The 25,945-nt window shown below is 36.1% G+C and overlaps 4 protein-coding genes across 4 annotated transcripts in view; 1 reads left to right on the forward strand and 3 right to left on the reverse strand.

The window, feature by feature from the left end:
- Window positions 1-303: 303 nt before the first annotated feature.
- On the forward strand, window positions 304-2,620 carry LOC109209736 (B3 domain-containing protein REM8-like). The gene is made up of 4 exons (XM_019373060.1): window positions 304-588; window positions 744-1,065; window positions 1,699-1,808; window positions 1,921-2,620. The coding sequence occupies exons 1-4, from the start codon at window positions 520-522 to the stop codon at window positions 2,176-2,178; spliced, it is 759 nt and encodes a 252-aa protein (XP_019228605.1). The 5' UTR covers window positions 304-519; the 3' UTR covers window positions 2,179-2,620.
- A 4,241-nt stretch (window positions 2,621-6,861) lies between these two features.
- LOC109209737 (uncharacterized WD repeat-containing protein alr3466-like) lies at window positions 6,862-8,712 on the reverse strand. Its single transcript, XM_019373061.1, has 2 exons — window positions 7,873-8,712; window positions 6,862-7,711 (listed from the first exon to the last, which is right to left on the reverse strand). Exons 1-2 carry the CDS (start codon window positions 8,575-8,577, stop codon window positions 7,070-7,072), a joined length of 1,347 nt encoding a protein of 448 aa, XP_019228606.1. The 5' UTR covers window positions 8,578-8,712; the 3' UTR covers window positions 6,862-7,069.
- Window positions 8,713-16,851: 8,139 nt separating this feature from the next.
- On the reverse strand, window positions 16,852-22,860 carry LOC109209740. Its single transcript, XM_019373063.1, has 3 exons — window positions 22,570-22,860; window positions 21,273-22,016; window positions 16,852-16,977 (listed from the first exon to the last, which is right to left on the reverse strand). The coding sequence occupies exons 1-3, from the start codon at window positions 22,858-22,860 to the stop codon at window positions 16,852-16,854; spliced, it is 1,161 nt and encodes a 386-aa protein (XP_019228608.1).
- A 1,656-nt stretch (window positions 22,861-24,516) lies between these two features.
- LOC109209741 overlaps window positions 24,517-25,945 on the reverse strand; it is a 6,807-nt gene continuing 5,378 nt past the window's right edge. Inside the window, exons 7-8 of the mRNA XM_019373064.1 lie at window positions 25,441-25,829; window positions 24,517-24,675 (exon numbers count right to left, since the gene is read on the reverse strand). Coding sequence (XP_019228609.1) covers window positions 24,517-24,675; window positions 25,441-25,829 — 548 coding nt within the window. The remainder of the gene's footprint in view (window positions 24,676-25,440; window positions 25,830-25,945) is intronic.

Below are 25,945 nucleotides of genomic sequence, written 5' to 3' on the forward strand. Positions count from 1 at the left end.
CCACTCATCAGTAAAAAAAGAAAGTTTTGTGCACCCACTTAGCTAAAAAAAATATGTACTCCTTTAAAGTTCGAACACCCATGACGAATTTTCTGGTTACGCTAGTGATACTGTATATGTTGTTATTAATGATATGCGTGAAGTAACAAGTAAAAATGAAAATTTATTTTTAAAATATTTAACAGCTAAAAGAGAACGAGTACTAGTATTTCCATAATAATAAACAATATTATTATTTTCTGAAAAATATGACCCCATTACCCATAATAATAAACACGAGTAATATTAACGGTTCTCGAGGACAACAAATACGAGAGTTGGAGAACAAATTTGGTTATTTGGAAATTCAAAAGAAACCCTTGTGCAAAACCTGAAACTGTTAGATTATGGTAATCCACCTCCGCTATTATATAGGAGCACTCTTGTTTGATCAAAAATCTTTCCACCATCTGTCAAAATTATTCTCAAAACCTAACAGTGCTATCTTCATCTTCATCTTCATCTTCTTCTCCTTCTACAATGGAAAACGAACTTCCGATTAGTAGACGTTTCTTCAAAGTCATGGTGCCTGGTTTCCATGCAAAACTTGTAAGATACTACTTTCTTTTTATTTTTCCCCTTTAATAATCTCGACCCTTTTACCCAATTTTCTTTTGAATCCTGTTTTTATGTAGTATCAGTTTTTCTAACCTCCAAGACTTTGTTTCTCTAACTTCTATTCGGGTTTTTTTTGAATTCACCAGCCAATTCCACCAGATTTTTGTTTGAAGCTAAAAGGGGAAAAATCAGAAAAAGGGACTTTAAAACATGGAAAGGGTACATGGAATGTAGAAATTGGTCGATCGAAGAATGGGGTTATGTGGTTTGATAAGGGTTGGGAACAATTTGTGCAAAATTATAACCTAAGAATTGGAGACTTTGCTGTGTTTGAGCACTTGGGTAATATGAATTTCAGTGTTAGCCTTCTTGATTCTACTGGTTGTGACAAAAAGTATTTGATGTTGGAAGATGGTAAACAACAACAACAAGTACCTTCCCAGGTGAAATCTCCAGAGTGCAGAATAGGTAAGTTTCCTAGATTGTTAATTTTCCTATATTGATCTGTAAAACACACAGTGTATTCCTCATATTAATCACTTGTGGTAATAAATTTGACACCAACCAGACACCTTAGTCGCGTTCTTTTCCTAACATAGTAAGCTAGATTCTTTTGCTTGGATTTCCTACCGCTGAAGTTGATGTTCAAGATCTGTATTTAGGTATAGACAACTATGGTAGTAGTAGTAGTTAAAGTAACTGGAACTAATTGTCAATATTTTTGTGAAGACATGTGCTATATGAACTGATATGTCGTCTAATTGAGGGACATGTCTGTTATGAACAAGACAACATGCTTGTAGTAGTTGTAGGGGGATGACATATGCTGCTGAGACAACCTACACTAATTTCCTGATTCGTCTTGTTTAGCACGATTACTGTTACCAAGTATACTTTAGCTTGGTATGATTGTTGTAGTACTACTATGGCAATCAAGAATTGGATTTGGAATAAGAAAGGTTTGATCTATAATAACATTGCTAAAGCCACATCTATGATGAGTAATTTAGTTGAATGGAAAGGAAGGTAATCTAGAGGAGTGGATTTTCTTCTTATGTACATTCCGTTTTGGGTTTAATGCTCTATTTCTCACTTCTGTAGAGAAAAGGAAACCCGAGGGAGATGTACTGCTCCACCAATACGTGAAAGGAAGTTCTGAGTTTACGGCAAGAATAAAAGAATATAACGTCAGAAAACGTTCTCCTTATTTGGTGAGCTTTCAAGTCTTCTTTTCTTTTATCCGAACCTATAATAACAGCACAAACAATGAATTTTTTCTAAATATATCCTATATGATCTTTTCCTGATTTGCTCTTATGACAGCATATACCCACGGAATTTTGTCATTCAAATGCACTCCTTCAGAATACAATCATAACGTTAACAGGTCCATCGGGTATATCATGTCCTGTGAGTCTAAGAATTTGCTCTGGTGGGAAGACTTTATATGTCATTATGACAACAGGCTGGCGTAACTTCTTTTTAAGCAACAAGCTAAAAGTAGGAGATGTTTGCATCTTCCAAATTGATCGCACAAATAGCGACTCAAAATCCATTACAATGAATGTCCGTGTCATGTAGGCTGTACCTTGTAAACTTAATTTCATTAGGTAAAGGTTCATTAATTGGCTGATCAGCAATGAGTTGTACTGCTAGCTGCTGCAGAGAAAATAGGCGCAGCACGTGTTATCCCTAGCGAAAAAATGAGCATGAAAGCTGCAATGTCACTGAGATTTCCCAAGAAGCAGCTCTTCAGGGAGAAGAAAGCTCTATTTTTGTGGAGAGAATATACTAGCTCTTGCTACCGAAATCTGGCAGTAAAGAAATGCTGAGGTTTTCCCCTGTCTTGACAGTGTAGTACTTTGGCTACAGCCTGTGAGTTATGATATACTCATTTGGCGTTGTACATTTGTTTAAAGGGGTGTATCCCCAGATTATTTTATTGTATTTTGAAACGTAATGAATATCTTGGGCATTCTTCCCAAGTCAATTAATAGTATTTTTCATATTTTTTCGTTCCTTTTATGAGAAAAGAAGTGTTATATTTTGTTAAAGAAAGTTATTCAGAGCGTTTGCTTCATTTCTTATCATCTCATCTGCGTAGTTCAGATAAGCACTTCTGATCTTGATTCTGGTGTATCAGCTGCAGGACAGACTTGAATCAATATTCGCAATGCTACAATGTAAACTTGCACATTATGTTTTGGCCATTATAGAAAACCTTCAAAAGATGGTATATGTTGGTTTGATTTTTGGATGGGAAGAAAACAACAATGGATTCGTATGCTGGTCCATTAATTGTTGTTCTGTTGTGTAGCTACTTCTATATTCTGCAAAACTTCTCACTACCATAATTTGGCTACAAGAACGAAGACAAAAAGGACACTCCCATTTTCGTGCAGTATCATGAGTTTTTTATTACTATCAAATTTGGAGATATTTTTGTAATTTCAAATCTAGGGGTATCTGTTCTATTAGTGTCATGGGTTTTATTGAAAATGCAGTGAAAAAGAGTTCGCTCTTCATAAACACAGAATTGAAAAGAGGAAGTAAAAGGAACACCACCCCAAACAGCTCCTCTTTTTTGAACTCATCTTGAAACCTGTCTTGCGAAGAATGTTATCACTGATGTTTGTGAGACTTGTATGATGTTGGGGATAGAATCACGGGTTGCGGGTCGCTCCATATGGGCTGACCCAACTTGGTTAAGAGAGATACGGCTAAGAAGTTAAAACCTGCAGAATTGTTACCACATATTAATAACCTCTACGATTACTGAAGTGCAGAATTGTTTTTATATATATTCAAGTAGGTTTTTTCATCATAATCACTTGTATTATTGGCTAAACAAAATATTATGTTAATACCCTTGGTATGAAACCAAGTGATAATTTACCTATAATAACAATTAGGAAGATTCCAAATCAATGACCAGTAAAACCTTTGATCCTTGAATATCGGGAGAAATTCAAAAATAGCCAGATTTACCACTGGTCGTTGAAAAATAGCTAAGTTTCAAAAATCCTCGAAATTTAGCCACTTTAAATCTGAGCGAAAACACTGTTCAAAATCCGGAAAAATACGCCCGCAAATTTTACGGGAGTTCCAGCATAAGTATGCTTGAACTCCCGTAAATTTTACGGGAGTTAATATGCTGGAGTTTGTACACAAATGCACCAGAACTCCCGTATATTATACTGGACCGGTCCCTGTTGCAGCAAAATAGTGGCTATTTTTCATTGACTTGATAAACACTGGCTATTTTTCATTGACCAGTGTGAAAACTGGCTATACCATGATATTTTAACTTGAATATCTGGTAATACTAAATACTGGTTTCTGATGAGAACATCTTTATTAATGATTAGATAGCTCTAAGTAGTTGGAGAATTATGTCACTTGATGTGATGGCCCGATAGGTCATTTTGAGTTTTAGCTTTTATTTCCGTGTTCTGAGACCTCGACTAGCTCCATTTAGTGTTCCTCTATTTGCATGCGCAGTCCGTGTCTTGTTCCGGAAAGTTTTTATGTGGAAAATTGAGGAAAATGTGAAATTTTGCCTTAAAAATGATTTGAGTTGACTACAGTCAGTATTTTATGTAAATGGACTTGGATCAGTGTTTTGACGGTCTTGGTGGTTCCGTATCGTAATTCCGGACTTGGGCGTATGCCCAGAATTGATTTTGGAAGTTCGTAGGTAGAATTGTGTTAATTTGCCGAAATTTGACAATTTGAAGTTGAAAGGTTTGACCGTTGTTGACTTTTAGCTATCGAGCTCGGAATTTAATTTTTGCACATGGAATGGGTCCGTTATGGTATTTAGAACTTCTTTGCAAAATTTGGTGTCGTTTGGAGTTGAATAGGATTCAGACGTTAAGTTGTAATTTTAGAAATTCTTGAACTTTACTTTGAAATTCATGCATTTTAGAGTTCAATTCGTAGTTTTAGATGTAGTTTTTGTGTTTTGATCGCGCGAACGAGTTCGTATGATATTTTTTGTCTTGTGTGGATGTTTGGGTTAGAGCCCCGAGGCCTAGGATGTGTTTCGGACATGTTCCGAAGTGGGTTTGAACTGAAATTTGACTGCTGGTGTTGCTAGTGCTCAAGTATCGCATTTGCGAGCACCAGCATCGCAATTGCAAGGTGACAGTGGGGGCTCGATTGTCGCAATTGCGACATCCCCTTCATATTTGCGAAGTCTGCCAGATTTTGCCTTGGTTCGCAATTACGAACATTTGTTCACATTTTCCAAACTCCTAGCTTGCAATTACGAGGTCTCATGAGGCTGTCAGGGTTCGCAAATGTGAGCCATGGTTCGCAATTGTGAGGGTTCGCAAATGCGAACTTTGTGTCGCAAATGCGACATCTTCAACTGGTAAAAGGGCTGGGAGACGTGATTTTTGGAAACATTCTCTCATTTTGAACCCTAGACTCGATAAGAGGCGGTTTTGAAGAGAGAATTTTATCTACAAACTTTTGGTAGGTGATTCTAATCAATTTCTAATCATATTCCATCAATTTATCCTAGATTTTAACATCAAATTCACGTGAATTAAAGTGAATTTTTTTATGAAACCTTGTCAAGTTTTTGAAAAATAGTAAATTGAGTTTTGAAAGTCGATTTGGACTCGGATTTTGAAACTAATCACATATATGAACTTGTAGGGTCATGGGTAGTCGGAATCTACCTTTGGACCCAAGTTTTGACCGGACAGGCTCCGGATTAACTTTTATTGACTTTTTGGAAAAGTGTAAAGATCTTAGCTTTATCTATTGTAATTGATTTCCCTAGCATTGTTTGATGATATTAAGTCGGCTTTGGTTAGATTCGACTGGTTTGGAGGTGAAATTTAGAGGAAAGGCCCCGGTTGAGCTTTGACTTGATTGCGGAACGAGGTATGTATTGGGTCTAACCTCGATTTCAGGGAATTAAGAACCTTTGAATGTTAGGTGAATTACGTGTGAAATTGCATATATGCGAGGTGACGAGTATATATACGCCGTCAAAATAGTTGTTTCCATATTTTCTCGTATTTCATGAATTATCTCATTTCATGCCTTAATTGTTACATGCTTTAATTGCTTTTCATGCCGTAATTTGTTTTTTTCATTGATTATTCTTGTATTGAATTGTTCGTCCCTTGCATGACTTTGTGATTAATTAGTACATGCCTTAAATGTTTTACTTACACACCTTAATTGTCACTTGCTTTACTTGTCTTGTTGTTTTTGCAATATTTGTTGTATTTCTTTGATTATTACATGGTTCATTTATTGCCTTGTACTCATACTTTGATTGTAGAAATTCTTGTAAATTGAATTATCGGGTTGTTTATGTTTATTGAAATTGTTTGTGGGTCGGGTTGCACACTGCAACGGGAATTGAAGGATAACAAATTGAAATGGCGGAATAAGGAAGGATTATGATATAGATAAATAATGATATGGTGGGATTGGGTTGCGCGCCGCAACGGTTGTGTACGTAATACTTGATATTGATAAATAGTGATATGGTGTAATAAGAGAGGATTATGGCATTAATTATGATGATATGGCGGGATTGGGTTGTGCGCTGCAATAGATTGTATACGTGATTCTTGATATTGACAAATAATGCTATGGTGAAGTAAGGGAGGATTGTGGGTGTACGGTGGGATCGGGTTGCGCGCCGCAACAGATGGTGTGTGTTGTACTCATTGTTGTTATTGTATTAGTTTTCAGCATTTTTATATGAAATTACGAGGTCTGTTATTCTAGCTCTCTGATTATGAGGTTTGAGTTCATTTTCATAAATTAACTGCCTTACTTTCATTTCCTGTTTTCCTTCATTGTTATTATTATTATTATTACTGCATACAGGTTATTGTAAGTGGCACGCTTTAGCCTCATCACTACTTCGTCGAGGTTAGGCTCGGCACTTACAGATTACATGGGGTCGGTTATACTCTTGTGCAGATAGCGGAGTTGGTCCTAGCGGCGTTCAGTAGATTTTCTTGGATCTAGTTGTTGACGAAGATATGAGGTACAACTGCACATCGTTCGTAGCCATGAAGTCTTCTTACCTCCTATCTTTACTGTTTTTCTGAGTTTCAAAGCAGTGTATTTTATTCAATTTATTCAAAGGAAAGACCTGGGATATTGTAATCTGGAATCCTTTCAATTTATAAGACAAACCATATAATAAAGAAAATGAAGTAGATAACTAGGTATGAATATATATATATATATATATCAAAAACGATTAACTTATGTAGATCAATCCCCTATCAATCGATTCAATCCTATAATTAATGTTCATAATATTATTCAAATAATAAAAGAAATTAAAAGAATTTTATTCGTCCGTCCAATTCCATTCCCTCAATTATGCAGGATTCATTGGCCAAAAATTTACACACCATAATGCCATAACTTACAGTTAACAGAATAATGAATCCCTCGACTGAAACATTGCCATTTGAACCATTTTCAATCAATATTTAGCAGATGGGACTGAATCCCAAGTGACATTATCACCATGCATATTATTCTGCATCATCATTGGTGCCTTCTCTGAAACACTCCAAACTTTTACTGATTTATCAAGACTTCCACTATAAACCACCCATTTCTGATCACTTCCAGTGGACTCTTTGTCCTCCTCCACTGCTAGACATTTCACTGGTCCATTGTGACCTGTTAAAACTGAAAGCAATGTATGAACAGACTTTTCCCTTCTCCATACACATATAGTTTTATCTGCTGATCCACTGAGCACCAAATTTCCAGCAGCTGCAAGGCATAAAATTGCCAATTTGTGGCCCTTGAGGACTCCACCATGCGACAACTGCTTCTCGCGTTCCCAAAAATTGACAACACCATCAGATGAACCACAGTAAACTATTGAACCAGTTCTGTTGACAGCCAAAGCTGTCACTGCACATTCTTGATTCAGAAGTGTCTGAACAAAAACATGTTTTGTGTTCTTTCCAGAGTTTTCCCTCTGCCAAACCTTCACTGTTCCATCTGCTGATCCTGTATACACTATGCCTTCCACGCTGGTCACCACAGAGTTCACAGCATCATCATGGGCTTTCACTGATTCTATGCATTTCGAGTTATCAACGTTCCATACCTTAAACATGGGCGCATGCACGTTAAAAAAATTACTCTACACATAATACTAAAACAAGAAATTAATATAGATAACATAAAGAAATTGATATGCATGTTCGTTTATTTCTTTAAATATTGACATTGTTTAGCTTGTGAAAAATTGTGTGTTTCGCTGCTGACCTTAAATGTTCTGTCCCACGAAGCAGAATAGAGAAGACCATGGGTTTGATCCATGCTCAAGCATGAAATGGCATCAACATGCTTGATCCATAAACCAGTCCTATTACGCTTAACTTCCACATAATTGCTGGGCTTAATGGATGCCTTAAAAATGTCAAAGAATGATGGCAAAGTCCCAGCACGTTTATAAGTACCAGGATTCTTTGCTTGGATCTTCCAAACACGAACTTTTCCATCTTGATGACCTGTGAAAATTTTCTCACCTGAAATAATTATAGCTTTAACAAGGCCACTATTGGATTTGAATGCTGCAAATTCCTTCAAGTTCTTCCAAACGCGTATGTTCTTGCTATCTGATCCTGTGTAGAGAAGATCATTTTTTGTAGCCAAAGAATAAATGTGACCTTCTTCACGTATGAGTGAACCAATGAGGCCATTTTGAGGGATATTTTGGGAATTTCCATCTTGATCATCAAATTTGGACCAAGGGGATTTAGAAAAAGGAGAGCCTTGATTCCATGGGGACATCATCATAGGAGAACCTTCACCACTAAGACGATTGGCTTCATAGGCAGAGAAGCTACTGTGCCTTGCATTGTAATTGTTATCCGCGTCGTCGTGATTAATGTTTGTGGTAGATATGTTGGGATCAGAATGAACAATGTTGCCTAATTTAGGAGGCAAATGGCTTGTTTCAACAAACATTGTGGTGGTTAATTACTTTGGCCTTCTCTCTTGTCGTTGCGATCAGTTTCTATTTTCTCAGATCTTCCAGCATAAAGAAAAACGGAAACAATAGTTTTTACCTTAATTATTATGAGAAGAAAAGGCAAAGAAAAAATGGATGAACCAAGTAAAGAAGAAATAGAATGTTTGGAAGGGGATGAAGGGAAGGGAGAGAGTGGAAGAGAGATTTTGTAGGGAAATGCATTCACTTAATATACCGGAATTCCAAACTAGAGGCTATAAATTATGAGTTTAACTACAGGTCATCAATTTTTTAATTTCTTAATAAATATTGACTCATGAAATTAATAATACTTCTTGCATGTACCGACTAATGATAAGTTTTCGTTTTTTGCATTGCTTGTGTTCGAGTGTTGATAAGTAATTACATTTGTCGTAAAATATCTAGTGGTCAGTTGATATTCGGGAGTAATAAACATGATGCAAAAATGAAGTAAATAAAGTTTAGAGATATAAGAAGTGAGCTTCAGTGCAATAATGACTCACTTCATGTGCAATAATTGGTACGGTACATGAGAGGTTTAGTCATTATGCCAGACAACCTTTGGGTAATTTCATTTTAAATTTCGTTTAGCTTAAGGGCAGCAACCAGTAATGAAGGTCGTCGGAAAATAATATTATTCAAATAGGGTAAAAAAAAATTATTTGCATATGTATAAACTTTGAATCTTCTTGACATAAGAAAAGCTTTTACTGTTGTGATAAAGACAGTTTAGTAATTGCTTTATGCTGTAGGTATGATTTTCATATGCAAAATTTTTACACGTTTTTTAATTTAAATTCCTTTGTTAAAATTCTTGACACCGTCATTGACAGTAACAAGCCCTTAAGATACACGAATGGGGAAGAGAAGCAATTTACAATAGCACAAGAAAAAACAAAATGGTTGAAAGATGAAAATTAGTAGGTCGGATGATGTTGGTCACAGCTCTTACTGTCAATAATGTTGTTTACCCTAAAAATTGAATAACAATTAAACTTGTAATATAATTTTAAGGATATGTGATTTCACTTAATACCAATTGAGAGATGTAAAGATAAGTAATTAAATTGACAATAATGTAAAGTAAACCAATATTTGAGCAGAGCCCTCGAGTTGGAATGCTCTCGAGCTTAGTAGAGCAAGAAAGGAGCAAACTGATAAACAAGAGAATGTAAATTAAAGAGAGAATAGTACATTGCAGATCTGTGTGGATGTAAGGTGTTTACAAATGACGGGGACCCCTCTTTATATAGACTATAGTAGAGGAATCCTAATTATGGTATAACTCTAATTACAGAAGTAAATCCTATGATTAGCCTAAACAACCGCCCTTGATTTGATCTGTTCCGGGATTGCCGCCGTGATCTTCTGCCGGTTACGGGTATCTCGCCTTTCCGTTATTGTGCTTCGTTCGAAGTCGGTCATATATGGTCTCGACCGCTGTTGGCCTCGATCTCGATGAGCACCTCGATTCTCGAGCTCGATACCTTATCTTCGTGCTCTAACCTAATCCATTACGAGATCGACCCACGATGTGATTTCCCAGTCTCGATGAAATGGCAAAATCGGGCAAACCCTATTTTAACCGTGTACAAATATAAATTCCACTGGTTTTGAGAAGCATTAACGTCTTTCCTATATCTTATACAAATGACTACAATATGGGCAACATGATTTTATTTTCTATTCAACTTATGAACTCGCATCGGTCTGGAGACGATCAATTATGTTAAATTTTTCTGTTTTAAGAGAAACATATTATTACTTCTCGGCAAGCATAGCTTGCGCGAGACCAACTTGTCATATATGACCTAATATATCATAGAAGTTGAAGTCAATCAATTTCATTCTTTGACTTTGGTGTATCATGATGAAGGATTTACACCTAAGCATTTAATATTTCATAGTAAATCTATCTCTACAGTATTTACCCGTAAACGGTATAGGTGAATTAGTAACGTGGTTTATAGACACGTGAATTGATTTGATCCAAAAATTTGAAGTGCACAAGAACAAAAATTAGATTTTCAAAATGACTTAAAAGAAGTACAAGCCTGGTTGTGAATTTAGTTTCTTCGATAGCAGAAATAAGAACAATGTTAAGAACACAAGAAAGAATCAATTCAATAAAATAAGTGTTGAATTAGCTTTTGAGCACAGAATATTTCATGTATAGCTATGAATACAAGTTTAACTATTTATAGCTCTATTCACGGAGACAAGATCTCCAAATCAAGTTCTTCTTGAATGAGAATAAAACCCATATTGATGGATGCATAACGGTTGAACATTGATACAGAGATTCTCTGTTGCAACTTCTCATTGAATGATGTCTTCTCCAACCGATGTCTTCCTTTCAAATCGTCGTTCCCGGTTCCAATGCCTTCAGAACTTATTATGCACCGATCACAAGTCTCTATGCGATGCAAACTATTTGCTGACTCATATCTGACTTGTCTCTAGTTATATGTTTCATCTCTCCATTCATCCACCTGCCGCTAACAAATTTTACTCCATACAGATAGTTCCTCTACTTTCCGGTGACAAACATTTCTGTTATCGAAAAGTAAATAAGACCGCTTTTCTTGGCGGGGAAGTTCCTGAATGGTTTCTGTCACGCCCCAAGCTTGGGGGGGGGGGGGGGGACCAGAACCCGGTGCCTCATCTATCCTTGAGTACCAACTTGCGACTAAGGGACTCTGAACATATAATGTCATATTTTGGACACGGGGCCACATTGCAAGATAATTTGCGCAGCAAAGTATAAAACTGAACGGAAATTAACACAGACTAAACATCAATATAAATCTGGGCCGACAAGGCTGTCATAACTACTACAACTAACAAACCCACAAAATATACATACAAGGCCTACAAACCCAACATACAGTACTAGCTGACAGGTTATGTCTACAAGCCTATACTGATGGATGTACTGTGATCGGAATAGGGCCCCGGCCTACCCATAACCTATATACGTATATACACAAGATGTATACTAAACTCTAGATTCGGCAACTCCGAAGGACGTGGAGCTTACTGATAAAGATAAACTCGGGCAATACCTACTGAGGAGTTCTACCCGTCTGTCTGTCCGAACTTGCACGCATGAAATGCAGCGTCCCAGAAAAAAGGGACGTCAATACGAAATAATGTACCGAGTATGCAAGGCAATAAAATAACTGAAAGCTGAAACTGAACTGATAATATAATAATACTTACCTGCTGATACTGACTCAACTCTCTCAATATAGTAAGTAAAATAAATGTTCGGCCTTATAAGGCTCGGTATATATATATATATATATATATATATATATATATATATATATATATATAACTTCTCTGCCGTAGTAGGCTCGCTTAGATGCGCTCGGCCATACTCTGTATTCGGCCATGCTGGGCTCGCTCATAGGTGCTCGGCCACAGTAAGCTCGGGATATAACTTACTATGTGATCAGAGGTTGCCCAGTAGGGGCCTGCCCACTGATTATAGCTCAATGGTGGTGAAAATACTGTAATAGTATTTCTATATATATATATATAGACCCTTTGCTCTCTTGACCGGAAGAAGACAATACTCAATTGAATATAATTTGTTAATCCCCCATTAACCAGTGGGGAAATTCGGGTACCACCTGAACTGGAACCTCTACCTCTGCCTCGACCTATACCAGCCGAAGACTGAGACTCGCGCACTGAAGGACGCACAAACATAGATGATCTAGTTGCTGAGCTTGCTGGTTGTGCCAAACCCCCAGAATCTCTATTTGGGAAATCTCGCATCATATGCCCCAGACGTCCATATGTATAACAAGCATCGAAATCGGCTCGGCATTGGCCCAAGTTTCCTTTACCACAGATGTCACACTACGGCAGAAATGACCATGTTTGCCCCGAACCTCGCTGTTGCTTCAAACCCGACGCTCGTGAGCTCTCACCTGATCCTAACTGAGTATAGCGATTATACCTGTAACCCTGTAACCGAGGTGGCGGAGGCCTAGGTGGCTGTTCGAAGTATTGGGGCCTATAACTACCCTGAGACTACTCCTGAGACCTGGCAAATCTCATCCTCTTACGTTGCCCTGACTCAGTCTTCTCCATACCCTACTGCCGACGCCTGCCCCTATATATATACTAGTTGGCGGTCTGCCCGGGCCTAAGGACGTTATTAATTTTCTATTTAAAGCAAATTTGAACAAAATCTATGGCCTGATTCAAAATTTTTGAAAACTAAGAATATATCTAATTAACTTTATGAAACTAATAAAAAAATTTACAATGTGGGTGCGTAAATCAAAATATAGTTCTTCTTGTTGCTGCAATTCTATCAGTTTTATTAGGTCGCTAATAGTTTTTTCTTTGCAGCAGAGACAATAAGCTGATCGATTTGCAGAAGTAAAAAATGCCTTAGCACATGTGCGTAATATAAATTATCAAAATGAATAGCTATTGACTTGTCTTCTAAAGCCTCTGCAGCGTATAACAGTCAAAACCACACAAGACTAAAAGACAAGTGTCTCACATAAAGTGAATCTTATTTTTGTAAGCTCAGGCATAAGCTCCTGAATTTCCTTATCAGAGACATATTGTAGCATTATCTTACCATAGTTGTAAACATGGTAAGGTAAAGTCTCACAACTGCCAGTAAACATAAAGAAAATATCATCATCTTTGGTCTATATAGTACAAGCAAGATAAGAAACATTATCAGTAATTTGGACATACTATAACAAGGAAAAAAATAAACGGTGGCTTACCAGTATATTGTCTTCAAGCTAGTAATTAAGTTGTTTTGCATTCAATTGTTTAGAGTTAGTATAAGGGACTTTAGGTAATAGAATGGATTCAAAATTACCTCAAATCAAAATTACCCAATTCAAAATTACCAGATTATTCTTCGCCCGAGCAAACCAAGAAATTAAACCCAAAGATAATAATATAAATCAAATAGAAAGTTTAATTCATTGAAGAATTGTTCTCAACCACATGTACAACAAAGGCCCTTATTCTCAAGAAAATACATAAAAGTTGGATGGGAGGAAGCGAAAATCCGGGCGGAACATAACTAACGTGATAAGTACTTTGGTGAAGTACATAAACTGAACCGTCTCTGAAAATAAACACAGACACAAGAAATAATAGAAGTTTACATAAAAATTTATTTCCGTCAACATAACTTAGAAGGAAATGACATATTACTTTACCTGTAAATCTAAAATATTGAGGCGACAAAGAACTTATAATATCAGCATAACCATCCTTCTTCATAATGACTGACCAGCACCACTACAAAATGCCCTTGTATCCTGCATCAATTCATTGCGAGTATAACTGAAAGTTATTCCAAGACAAAGCAAGCTTAGAAACTCCGCCACATATGTTGGTGGTATCAAAAGGACAATAAATATTTTAATCTGCAAATTTAGGAACATCTGTTTTAGGACAGTGATTTTTGATGAGTTTTAGGATTGAAAAGTTAGTTAACATGATAAGCTATTTTGTATGTCTTATATTTTTATTTTAACATGAGAATTATGATTTTCTTATTTCCCATCAAGAGAGTTCCATTTCCAAGACTTGGTGAAAACATAATTTCTTCTTTTGGGTTTTCTATCAGGATGCTAATATAAATTTCTTATTCTTTAGCATGGGTGCATAGTACTATTTAAGTAAAGAGAAGAATGAATGTCTTAAAACTTAAGCTGAAAAGATTTCTTGATCACTGCCATGAAACAATATCCTTTAATTTACCTTGAGATTCTCTGAGGTGATCTACGATGACTTTATTATATCTTTGCATCCGAAATGCAGTACATGGCGATGAAAGAATTATTAAGTGTCTTGGTCAGTGTACTAAAAGACCAAGTAAAAATAAAGCTGGCCCTTAAGATCCTGCATTATAGCTTTTACAGGAACCAATTTGGAACTCCAAAGTTTCCCATCTTCTTAAAAAAATCTCAAAGATTTTTTTTCCTTTCACATGTCCTTTCACCTAACTAACATCCTCCGATAATGACCTAAAGCCATAGAAGTAGCAAAATTATCCAAATGGGCAGTTGTAGAGTGAAAATCATATTTAACAACTCAAAGCCATATGATTAACGTCCACATTCACTTTAACAAAAGTGAAATTAAACCTGAAGAAATGGCCTCATATTTTATCAAGAAAGGATTTCACAAGAATGCTTTAATGAAGAAAGTTGGTGAAAAATGAACCATGTGTCCTATAAATTTCCAAATAAAATCAGATCAGCTAACAGAAATTTAATATTGCAAGCAAAGGCAAATCATTGGTAGTCAACACTTTATAGAACTTCTAATATCCAAAAAAAGAAAGACCAAAAGCTTATAATGGTAAAGGTTATAAACTCGCACATGATTCAAAATTCTAGTAGCTCTAACTGAATATTTATTAATATTTCTTGTGCTAACTAATATAAGAAAAAATCTTAATGCTTATACTATCTTAAAAAAAGTCATCACATCTGTATAATATTATTAATAGATCAGACAACAGAACATCCAAGATCATGCAAAATAAATAAAGCATAGGTCTATCTCTAAAGTGTAAAAAATGAGCACATGCATGCACAAAATAATAATATCAATAAAAAAAAAGAAGCAGAGGGAGAAAAAAATGATATCAGACAATATTTGATTCATAACTAAAGTTAAAGCAACACTATAAGACCCGTTGTTATGAAACTGACATCAATTATTCAAAAGAGAACATGCAGGTTCAATATTCGGATTAGGCAATATCCATAAAAGCTCAAAATAATCAAACAAAAACAAACAGAAGTAGAGAAAAACATGATTAGACAAATGAATTACGAAGAAGGGAAAATTTCGTAGGGAGCGAGGAAAAACCGCCCAAAATAAAAATACTTACAGGTGGATCAATGAAAGAGGTTGAGAGGAACAAAATAGAAGAGGGGAGCAGTGAGTAAAACTGTGAAATGAACTTAATGAAATTCTGGTAAGGCGTAAAAACCTACAAGCGGCTGCCATGGAACTAAAGATCAGTGGAAGAAGCAAAGAAGAAGAAGGTACTCATACGAGTAAACGAATTTTGCAGCTGTTTGTCCTAATTGAAAAATGGCTATATAATTTTGTGTAATGAAGATTGTGATTATAATTAGATTGCAGCTCAAGCAAAATGGATTCTATTTTGTTTATTAAATTTAAAATCCGGAGAAAGAGTAGTAGTAGTAGTATGGATTGTTTGAGGTATCAAATGTTGTAACTACACGAACAACACATCTCAACTTAAAGCTTCTATGTCAAAGCAAGTATGTAATTCTAAAGGAGTTAAAACTTACTTGCATCAATTATTGTATCTTCCTTGAAAGATGAAATTACAACTTTGTAAAAGGAGTCAAAGTGGGAGAATATTTCTTCTGCGAATTTTCTCCTGGAAGAATCCTATGGTAGTGAGCACACGAATTGTGGGACGGCAAAGTAGGAAAATCTCAAAGAAAATCTTATGAACAACTTACATCTGGGAAAAGTGAAGGTCCTTCAAAGTTACTGTCAATATATCTAATTAGATCCATACTCTCTCCCTTAACTTCATTGTTGTGTTCCAATGATGGTATCTGTGCAAGAAAAGAAATAAGTTCTCGGAGCTGCCTTGGGATGGAAAAGGCGAGCACATGGATCAGCACAACAAAGTGACAATGAAGTGTGATGCAATGAACAAATGTGTATATTGTCACCTAAACCTGTGAGTTAGCTACCGTCAGCTAAACAGGTGAAGTGTAATGCAATGAACAAGTGTGTATATTCTAACTTAAATATGTAATGTTTTTCTACTGTAATTTGCAATCTTCAATAGCACTTATATACACTATCTGTTGGAAGAGATGCATTGGCAAAGATATGATTTAAATAAAAAAGAATACAGAAATTTGGTTAATGCCGATATTTAATTTATTCTATGGCAGGAAAAAATGTATGTATGTTCACGAGAGACATTAAGTGCAATATATTCATCTCAGTTGAGAATATTTTCAGAAGTATATTTTGCTGGAGTGTTTCCTTTAAGTTAATATTTATTTGAAACGCTTGATAGAAACTTAAAAGGAAAAGAGGAGCAGGACGAAGGTCAAATCTCCATTTCCACTTCGTCACTAAGATTATACGGTGAGATATACCTGCTGAATGTTCCTGTCCATCAGGTTTAGGTTTCACAAGTTATCTAGTGGCTTCCTTTGAAACGTTGCTAGCTTCCGGAGGAGCATTCATCAATGACTGAGATTCCATCTTCTCCATGGCAACTGCAACTTCTTCCTCTCAACTTCTGGTGTTGCAACTTTCGCTTTTTCAACTGTTTCAGCTTGTAGCATAGCCTGCATCTGATGTAATAACACCTATCATTATCCACAAGAATAAAATTCAATAAAAAACAACTGCTTCAATTGTTTATAGAATCATTAGAAATAAGCGCATGTTACTAAGTCAGACAATTCCTTTGGCAGTAGTTATCAATATACCATCATATTAGAGTTAGCAAGTTTCGATGAGTTGCATCGTCTAATTCTTGTCATTCAAGCAAGTTGTGTGTATGATCTATCAAATAGATCTTTACATTTCTGCATGATGTATGGTATCTGTTCGTGCAACAGTAGACTAAGGCACCTACAAAGCAACTGATCATCAATTGAATGAGAAGTAAAAATTAAATTGAAACAAATAGGGAAGGTGAAAACAATTTTACCAACAGAATAATAGGAACCAACTATTATGAAAACTAAAAGGGAAAAAAGAGAGCATATCGAGTTCCTAGACATGTGAAACTCTAATCATGTTTTTTCTATTTTATGTTTGTTACTGTCTACTTCTCTTCTTCTCCTTTCATATTCTCCTCTTGCTGTTCGAGCTTTCAAAAAATTCCCAACACAACACAACACAGAAGGCAGTTTTTATGTGAAGGAAAAAATCATATAAAATAATAGAATAATGTCTCATCATCAATATTTATTGAGCAATCTGTATTCGTATTCATAATTGCAAGGTTTCAAGTATTAGATGCATCTATTCAAGAGGAAAGTCACTTACCTAACAGTTGATGCTCTGTTCAAGCAGTAGTACAACTTCAGAATCTGTATGGAAGGATCCAGGAAATCGAGTAATCTCAGTGTCACGACCCCAACCCCGGTCGTGATGGCGCCCAACACACTGCTAGGCAAGCCTGACCAATTCAATAAACTTAACCCTTTTTATACAGTTCATGATTCAATCAACACAAATAATTACTAAGTCATAATACTGAAACTCTGAAATATAATTAAAACATGCAGAAAACCCAAATAGAAATACTACTACACAGCCCGAAGAATCCGATGTCACAAGTCTGAGCCTCTAATACACGGGTGTCAACCTACTACATATTGCTCTAAAGAAATGCGAAAATAAAGCAAACAGGTTAGATGGGAAGATCAGGACTGCGGACGTCATGCAGCTACCTTGATGCTCCTAGATATGATGCTCGGCAGAGAAATCCTCACTCAGCCTCAATGGGTGCGCATAGATCTGCACACAAGGTGCAGGGAGTAATGTGAGTACTTCCAACCCAGAGAGTAATAAACATAAATAAAGGTTGAGAGTAAGAAATCCTGGATAGGCACAATATAAGCTATTATTACAGTAGTTTAAACCAGATAATATCAAATCGGTAAACCAATGAAAGACAATAATGCTACAACAGGTAAGTAAATGAATGCCAATCAAATAAGAAATGCAACCCGTAATATGGTGCTCTCTAGTACCCGCTGCGGCGTGCAACCCGCTCCATTTATTTATCGTCGACGGCGCTCACTTGGGGTGTGCAGACTCCGAGAGGGGCCCCTTACGGCCCAAGCGGAATATCAAGCCATCTCGTGGCATCCATTAGGCCCTAAGCCTCATATCAATATCAATATAATACTGCTGCGGCGCGCAGCCCGATCCCATACTCAGTCCAGAATCATATAAGCCCCTCGGGCACAATAATATATAAATATTCAGCCCAAACTTCATTAGAAATATTATTTAAGTTCCAAGTTTTGAGAAAAAGTGGCTGAGTTTGCAAAATAGTACCAAATACTAGGACTGAGTTCAATTGTCTGAAGATATGGTAAGAAACCAGTAAAAACAATCCCTGAAGGATTCAATCAGTTGGCACGAGGCCCAATTATGACAATTAATCCATTTTTATAAGGATCTCACTAAGCTTCAATCAATTAGGTAGTAATTTTATTAAGCGGGATGGACCAAGTCACGATCCCCGACGGTGCTCTACCCCAAGCCCGTTATCCGGCGTGCAAGTCACCTCAACATAGCACTACAATGTGCAAATTCGGGGTTTCAAACCCTCAACACATCATTTACATCTATTACTAACCTCAAGCCGGCCAAAATTCTAGCTCGCTACGCCCTTGCCTCTCAAATAGACCTCCTCGCGCGTCGAATCTGACCAAAACCACAACGAATACGTCACATTATGCTATAGCATCAATACCCAATCGAAAATAATCGAAAAACATCAATAATCCTGAAATTGACAAAACCCGAGCCCCGGGCACACTTATCGAAACTCAGAAATTTTTACAGAAAAGTATTCTTCATCTTCTCCCGATTCCGTACATATAAAGAACACCAAAATCGGAGTCCGTTTGACCCCTCAAATCGACTCCTAAAGGTCTCATAATCTCATGCCCCAAAATCCTATTTTTCTACTGTATTTCATGAATAAAAGGCTGGGATTATGGTCTATAATCACCCATAAACGAGTTTTAATAGTCAAATCACTTACCTCTGTGATACCCACTGATTTTCTCTCTTAAAAATCGCCTCAGAAGCTTCTTCCCGTTCAAAAATTGGAAGAAAACTCGACCTGCTCATTATAGGTATACTGTTCACGCGTTTTACTGCTCCCAATGGATTCCTTTGAAATTATAATGAATTTAGGCTTTTGAATCACTCAATTTGACCTTATAATGAAGGCGATATGTAGGTTTTAAGATTTGCAAATAGTGCAGGTTTTTAATACGCAGTCAGGGGCAATTTCGTCATTAACCTGAAAATCTAGCAACCTTGGTAAAATGGCCATAAAATCCTCATACGATGTCCAAATTCGAAGATTCTTTTTGCTACGGGTCCGTAATTACGATATGGATCTAATGCTTCATTCAAAACAGTAATCGGAGCTCATTTGTTCAATATGATATCATTTATGCTTGAAGAAACGACGTCGAAGCATAAGAAAAACGCGCACAATGCAACCCAAACCTATCCGAAACTCACCCGAGCTCCTCGGGACCGCATACGAACATACTAACACGTCACATATGATCATTCAAACTTAGTTGCACTCTCAAAACACCAAAACTAATATCAAAACACCAAATTTACATCGGATTCAAGCCTAAGTTCTTCTAAAACTTCCGAAACACGCATTTGATCAAAAACCCAACCAAATCACCTCCGAATAACCTGAAATTTTGCACACACATCCCAAATCACCTAACGAAGCTACAACAACTCTCGGAATTCCATTCCGACCCTCGGATCAAAATCTCACCTATCAACCGGAATTCGCCAAAATACTAACTTCGCCAATTCAAGCCTAATTCTACACCGGACTTCCAAAATCACTTACGATCACACTCCTAAGTTACAAATCATCCCCCGAAGCTAACCGAATCGTCGGAATCCACATCCGAGCTCTCTAACTCATAGGTCAACATCCGGTTGACTTTTCCAAAACAAGCCTTCCTTAAAGAGACTAAGTGTCTCATTTTCTTCCAAAAATCAACCCAATTCAACACGTTCACACAAGACACTGATAATGAAGCATAACGAAGCAGGAAATGGGGGAAACGGAGCGGTTCTCATGAGACGATGGGTCGGGTCGTCACACTCAGTAACCATCTAAATGATAATAACTTAACTTTTAAAGCGTTGATGATCAATTTTTTGCAAAATATTGATCAGTTGTAGGTCAAATCTCAAACAAATTACTGCTCATAGTATAATTGTCAATTCACAAGAGGGACGCTTCAGTGATTTCATCATATACTATATTCTGTGTTGTATGATCATCGTTGCTATCAGGTATTGGTGGTCGGATCAACATTTTCACCGCACTTGAATTTTTTGCTCACGATAAAGCAACATAAAACTGACCATGTGAAAAAACAGGCTCTCACAAATAAATTCCAACAAAATCTAATGTTTGACCTTGAGCTTTATTAATAGTCATAGGAAAATATAATCTAATCGGAAATTGTGTTCTTTTGAAAGGAATAAGTAGTTTTTCATCTTGTGAAGACAACAACGATATTCTCGGAATAAATACATGCGTGTTTTTTGAATCACCACTTGCAATTTTTGCGCTTATGACATGCCTCTCAAAATTACAACATATAAGTCGTGTACCATTACATAAACCTTCGCAGGGGTTTAAATTCCGTAGCAAAATAACGGGACAATTTATTTTCACGGTTAATTTATACGGAGGTAAGCCAGGTGGGTGTAAAGTATGCAAAAAATCTTCATATTGACTTTGATCAGTCGTTTCAATAGTTTCATCAAATGTTACATATGTTCTAGATTCACCCAAAAATTGGGTTATGAGCATATCATTTATTTCGTCGACCAAATCATTTTTTGTTGTTAAGATAACACGAGAATTTGTCGAAGACATATCACAAGTAGATGTATACAAATCCGGATAGGTAATTCTAAATAACAGATTCAATGATTCTTTTTCACTTATAAAAGGAATAATGAAACAATCAGGAATTTCAATCTTACCTTGAAAGTTTAGTTTTTCTTTTCCGCTCCCTATTCGCATCAAATAGTCACAGAAAGCAGGATCTATTCTTGCTCGCATGTTTACTGATAATCGCAACTTTTCAAGTTGGTTCCAAATTTCAGAACATAATAAACTTTCTTGTATGAAATCTTCTTTTTTTCCACTTCTAACAACAGGAAGAGTTTGTCTAAAATCACCACCAAAGACGACAACTTTTGCACCAAAGAGTGTCTTTGTATCCATTAGATCTTTCAGTAGTAAATCAAAAGCTTCTATCAGCTGTTTTTTGGCCATAGATACTTCGTCCCACATGATTAGTTTGGCATCTCGTATCAATGATGCAAGTGAACTTTGCTTACTGATATTACAGGAGAAATGTTTATCAATATCAATAGGAAATTTAAAACGGGGGTGAGCAGTTTTTCCTCCTGGAAGAATTGAAGCTATGACACCAGATGTTGCTGTTGCTAGAGCTACGAATCCTTTTGATCGTACAGTAGCCAATAATGCGCGATACAAAAATATTTTACCAGTTCCTCCAGGACCATCAATAAAAAAAGCTCCACACTTATTCTTAAATATTCTATCAAGGATTATATCATATGCTTTTCTCTGATCATCGTTTAATTTTGTTTCTAGTAACAAATCCTCTTCTTTAACAATTATATTTCTTTCAAATGAGAATCTTGAGCCTCTCTTGCAGCAGAAGAAGCTAAAATTCTTTCTGGTATGAGTGTAAATTCATTTATGTCACGACCCATTGAATGTAGAATGTCATTAATATGGTTTAAGGCCATATGACGAATCTGTTTTGCATTTAAGTTTGGCAAAATCTTGAAGTCTTCGGACATAGAATCTTCAAATTGATTCCAACGTTCTTTCGGGTTAGCAGGATTACAATATACAAGAAGTGTCGCAAATAAACGTCTCAAACTATAAGGCATCTGATATCTTACAGCTTCTGACATACAATCAACTAAGTTATTATCACATTGTAATAAGCCTCGTTTTTCTGCTGCTTCTCTAAATGTACTGTAACATACTCCATTTACGGTTAGAAAATCTTGGTATGATTTTGGTCTTCTAATATTCATTAATAATAATCTAAGATAGTACCTTTCTCCTTCTATTAAATGGCATGTGACTATACATCCAATAACATCACCTTGTTTTCGACGTGTCCACATTCTATATGTTTAAATTCCTTGTAGAGCAATGCATCCTTATTTTCTCTGTTCATCACAAAGAACTCTGTCAACATGGTTTTTCTGATCATCGGGTTATTTACAATTGAATTTATCGTCTGTGTGCTTTTAAAATAGACAAATTGTTGTCCATCAAGATGTAGCTGAAGATGGTAAACAGATGGAGTCATTTCACTAATCGGAAAACCCAATAAACGCCAAGTTGCCTCTGGTGGAGTGGCTTCTAATATTTGCAAATGAACCTGTTCCATGACTGAGTTTATTTGTCATTCTTCAAAACTTCACCTGTTCTTGGGCCAAAAAATTCCCTCCAGGATAACTATACCAAATCACCTCCGAATAACTGAAATTTTTGCACAACAATCCCAAATCACCTAACGAAGCTACAACAACTCTCGAATCCATTCCGACCCTCGGATCAAAATCTCACCTATCACGGGAATTCGCCAAAATACTAACTTCGCCAATTCAAGCCTAATTCACACCGGACTTCCAAAATCACTTACGATCACACTCCTAAGTTACACAATCATCCCCGAAGCTAACCGAATCGTCGGAATCCACATCCGAGCTCTCTAACTCATAGGTCAAATCCGTGACTTTTCCAAAACAAGCCTTCCTTAAAGAGACTAAGTGTCTCTTTTCTTCCAAAAATCAACCAATTCAACACGTTCACACAAGACACTGATAATGAAAGCATAACAGAAGCAGGAAATGGGGGAAACGGAGCGTTCTCATGAGACGATGGGTCGGGTCGTCTACACTTCAGTAACCATTAAATGATAATAAACTTTAAACTTTTAAAGGGTTGATGATCAATTTTTTGCAAAATATTGATCAGTTGTAGGTCAAAGTCTCAAACAAATTACTGCTCATAGTATAATTGTCAATTTCACAAGAGGACGCTTCAGTGATTTCATCATATACTATATTCTGTGTTGTATGATCATCGTTGCATCAGGTATTGGTGTCGATCAAATTTTCACCGCACTTGAATTTTTTGCTCACGATAAAGCAACAAAAAACTGACCATGTGAAAAAAAACAGGCTTCTCCAAAATAAAATTCCAACAAAATCTAATGTTTGACCTGAGCTTTATTAATATCATAGGAAAATATAATCTAATCGGAATTGTGTTCTTTTGAAAGGAATAAGTAGTTTTTCATCTTTGAAGACAACACGATATTTCTCGGAATAAAATAACATGCGTGTTTTTTGAATCACCACTTGCAATTTTTGCGCTTATGACATGCCTCTCAAAATTAAACATATAAGTCGTGTACCATTACATAAACCTTCGCAGGGTTAAATTCCGTAGCAAAATAACGGGGACAATTTATTTTCACGTTAATTTTATACGGAGTAGCCAGGTGGGTGTAAAGTATGTCAAAAATCTTTCATATGACTTTGATCAGTCGTTCAATAGTTTCATCAAATGTTACATATGTTCTAGATTCACCCAAAAATTGGGTTATGAGCATATCATTTATTTCGTCGACCAAATCATTTTTTGTTGTAAGATAACACGAGAATTTGTCGAAACATATCACAATAGAGTATACAAATCCGGATAGTAATTCTAAATACAGATTCAATGATTCTTTTCACTTATAAAAGGAATAATGAAACAATCAGGAATTTCAATCTTACCTTGAAAGTTTAGTTTTTCTTTTCCGCCTCCATTCGCATCAAATAGTCACAGAAAGCAGATCTATTCTTGCTCGCATGTTTACTGATAATCGCAAACTTTTCAAGTTGGTTCCAAATTTAGAACATAATAAAACTTTCTTGTATGAATCTTCTTTTTTCCACTTCTAACAACAGAAGAGTTGTCTAAAATCACCACCAAAGACGACAACTTTTGCACCAAAGAGTTCTTGTAATCCATTAATCTTTTCAGTAGTAAATCAAAAAGCTTCTATCAGCTGTTTTTTGGCCATAGTACTTCCCACATGATTATTGGCATCTCGTATCAATGATGCAAGTGAACTTTGCTTACTGATATTACAGGAGAAATGTTTATCAATATCAATAGGAAATTTAAAACGGGGGTGAGCAGTTTTTCCCTGGAAGAATTGAAGCTATGACACCAGATGTTGCTGTTGCTAGAGCTACGAATCCTTTTGATCGTACAGTAGCCAATAATGCGCGATACAAAAAATTTTTACAGTCCTCCAGGACCATCAATAAAAAAAGCTCCACACTTATTCTTAAATATTCTATCAAGGATTATATCATATGCTTTCTCTGATCATCGTTTAATTTTGTTTCTAGTAAAACAATCCTCTTCTAACAATTATATTTCTTTCAAATGAGAATCTTGACCTCTCTTGCAGCAGAAGAAGCTAAATTCTTTGCTGGTATGAGTGTAATCATTTATGTCACGACCCATTGAATGTAGAATGTCATTAATATGGTTTAAGGCATATGACGAATCTGTTTTGCATTTAAGTTTGGCAAAATCTTGAAGTCTGACATAGAATCTTCAAATTGATTCCAAACGTTCTTTCGGTTAGCAGAGGATACCATATACAAGAAGTGTCGCAAATAACTCTCAAACTATAAGGCATCTATATCTTACAGCTTCTGACATACAATCAACTAATTATTATCACATTGAATAAGCCTCGTTTTTCTGCTGCTTCTCTAAATGTACTGTAACATACTCCATTTACGGTTAGAAAATCTTGGTATGATTTTGGTCTTCTAATATTCATTAATAATAATCTAAGATAGTACCTTTCTCCTTCTATTAAATGGCATGTGACTATACATCCAATAACATCACCTTGTTTTCGACGTGTCCACATTCTATATTGTTTGGACCATACAAAGTATTCCGAAAATTCCTTGTAGAGCAAATTTAACTTCTTTGCATCCTTATTTTCTCTGTTCATCACAAAGAACTCTGTCAACATGGTTTTTCTGATCATCGGGTTATTTACAATTGAATTTATCGTCTGTGTGCTTTTAAAATAGACAAATTGTTGTCCATCAAGATGTAGCTGAAGATGGTAAACAGATGGAGTCATTTCACTAATCGGAAAACCCAATAAACGCCAAGTTGCCTCTGGTGGAGAAACCCATCTAGCAAATTGATATTCTTTGATCTCATCTATTTCAATATTTGGATCATCACCATGTACGAAAAAGGCAATTTTATCATGTCCTTTACAAATATACTTATAAAGGTATTTAACAACTTTAATATCAGAACAAACTTCAACATTAATATGGCAATTAAATTTGCTCAATAGATATGGATTGTAAGGAACGACCCATGAATTGTCAAGAAATTGGCTTCTAATATTTGCAAATTTATCGTTATTTCGCCCT

The sequence above is a fragment of the Nicotiana attenuata genome, unplaced genomic scaffold (assembly GCF_001879085.1).
Source record: "Nicotiana attenuata strain UT unplaced genomic scaffold, NIATTr2, whole genome shotgun sequence".
NCBI classification, from domain to species: domain Eukaryota; kingdom Viridiplantae; phylum Streptophyta; class Magnoliopsida; order Solanales; family Solanaceae; genus Nicotiana; species Nicotiana attenuata.

Bases quoted from the DNA above. Each gene is read 5' to 3' on its own strand.
- LOC109209740 (XM_019373063.1), bottom strand. From the start codon at position 22,860: ATGGAACAGGTTCATTTGCAAATATTAGAAGCCACTCCACCAGAGGCA. The intron at 22,017-22,569 runs GTGATGTTATTG...AACGATGATCAG, and splicing joins GTGGACACGTCGAAAACAAG to AGAAAAGCATATGATATAAT. The intron at 16,978-21,272 runs GTTATCTTAACA...GGATAATGATAG, and splicing joins TGTCTTCGACAAATTCTCGT to GTGTTATTACATCAGATGCA.
- LOC109209737 (XM_019373061.1), bottom strand. From the start codon at position 8,577: ATGTTTGTTGAAACAAGCCATTTGCCTCCTAAATTAGGCAACATTGTT. The intron at 7,712-7,872 runs GTCAGCAGCGAA...CCCATGTTTAAG, and splicing joins CGTGGGACAGAACATTTAAG to GTATGGAACGTTGATAACTC.
- LOC109209736 (XM_019373060.1), top strand. From the start codon at position 520: ATGGAAAACGAACTTCCGATTAGTAGACGTTTCTTCAAAGTCATGGTG. The intron at 589-743 runs GTAAGATACTAC...TGAATTCACCAG, and splicing joins CTGGTTTCCATGCAAAACTT to CCAATTCCACCAGATTTTTG. The intron at 1,066-1,698 runs GTAAGTTTCCTA...TCACTTCTGTAG, and splicing joins ATCTCCAGAGTGCAGAATAG to AGAAAAGGAAACCCGAGGGA.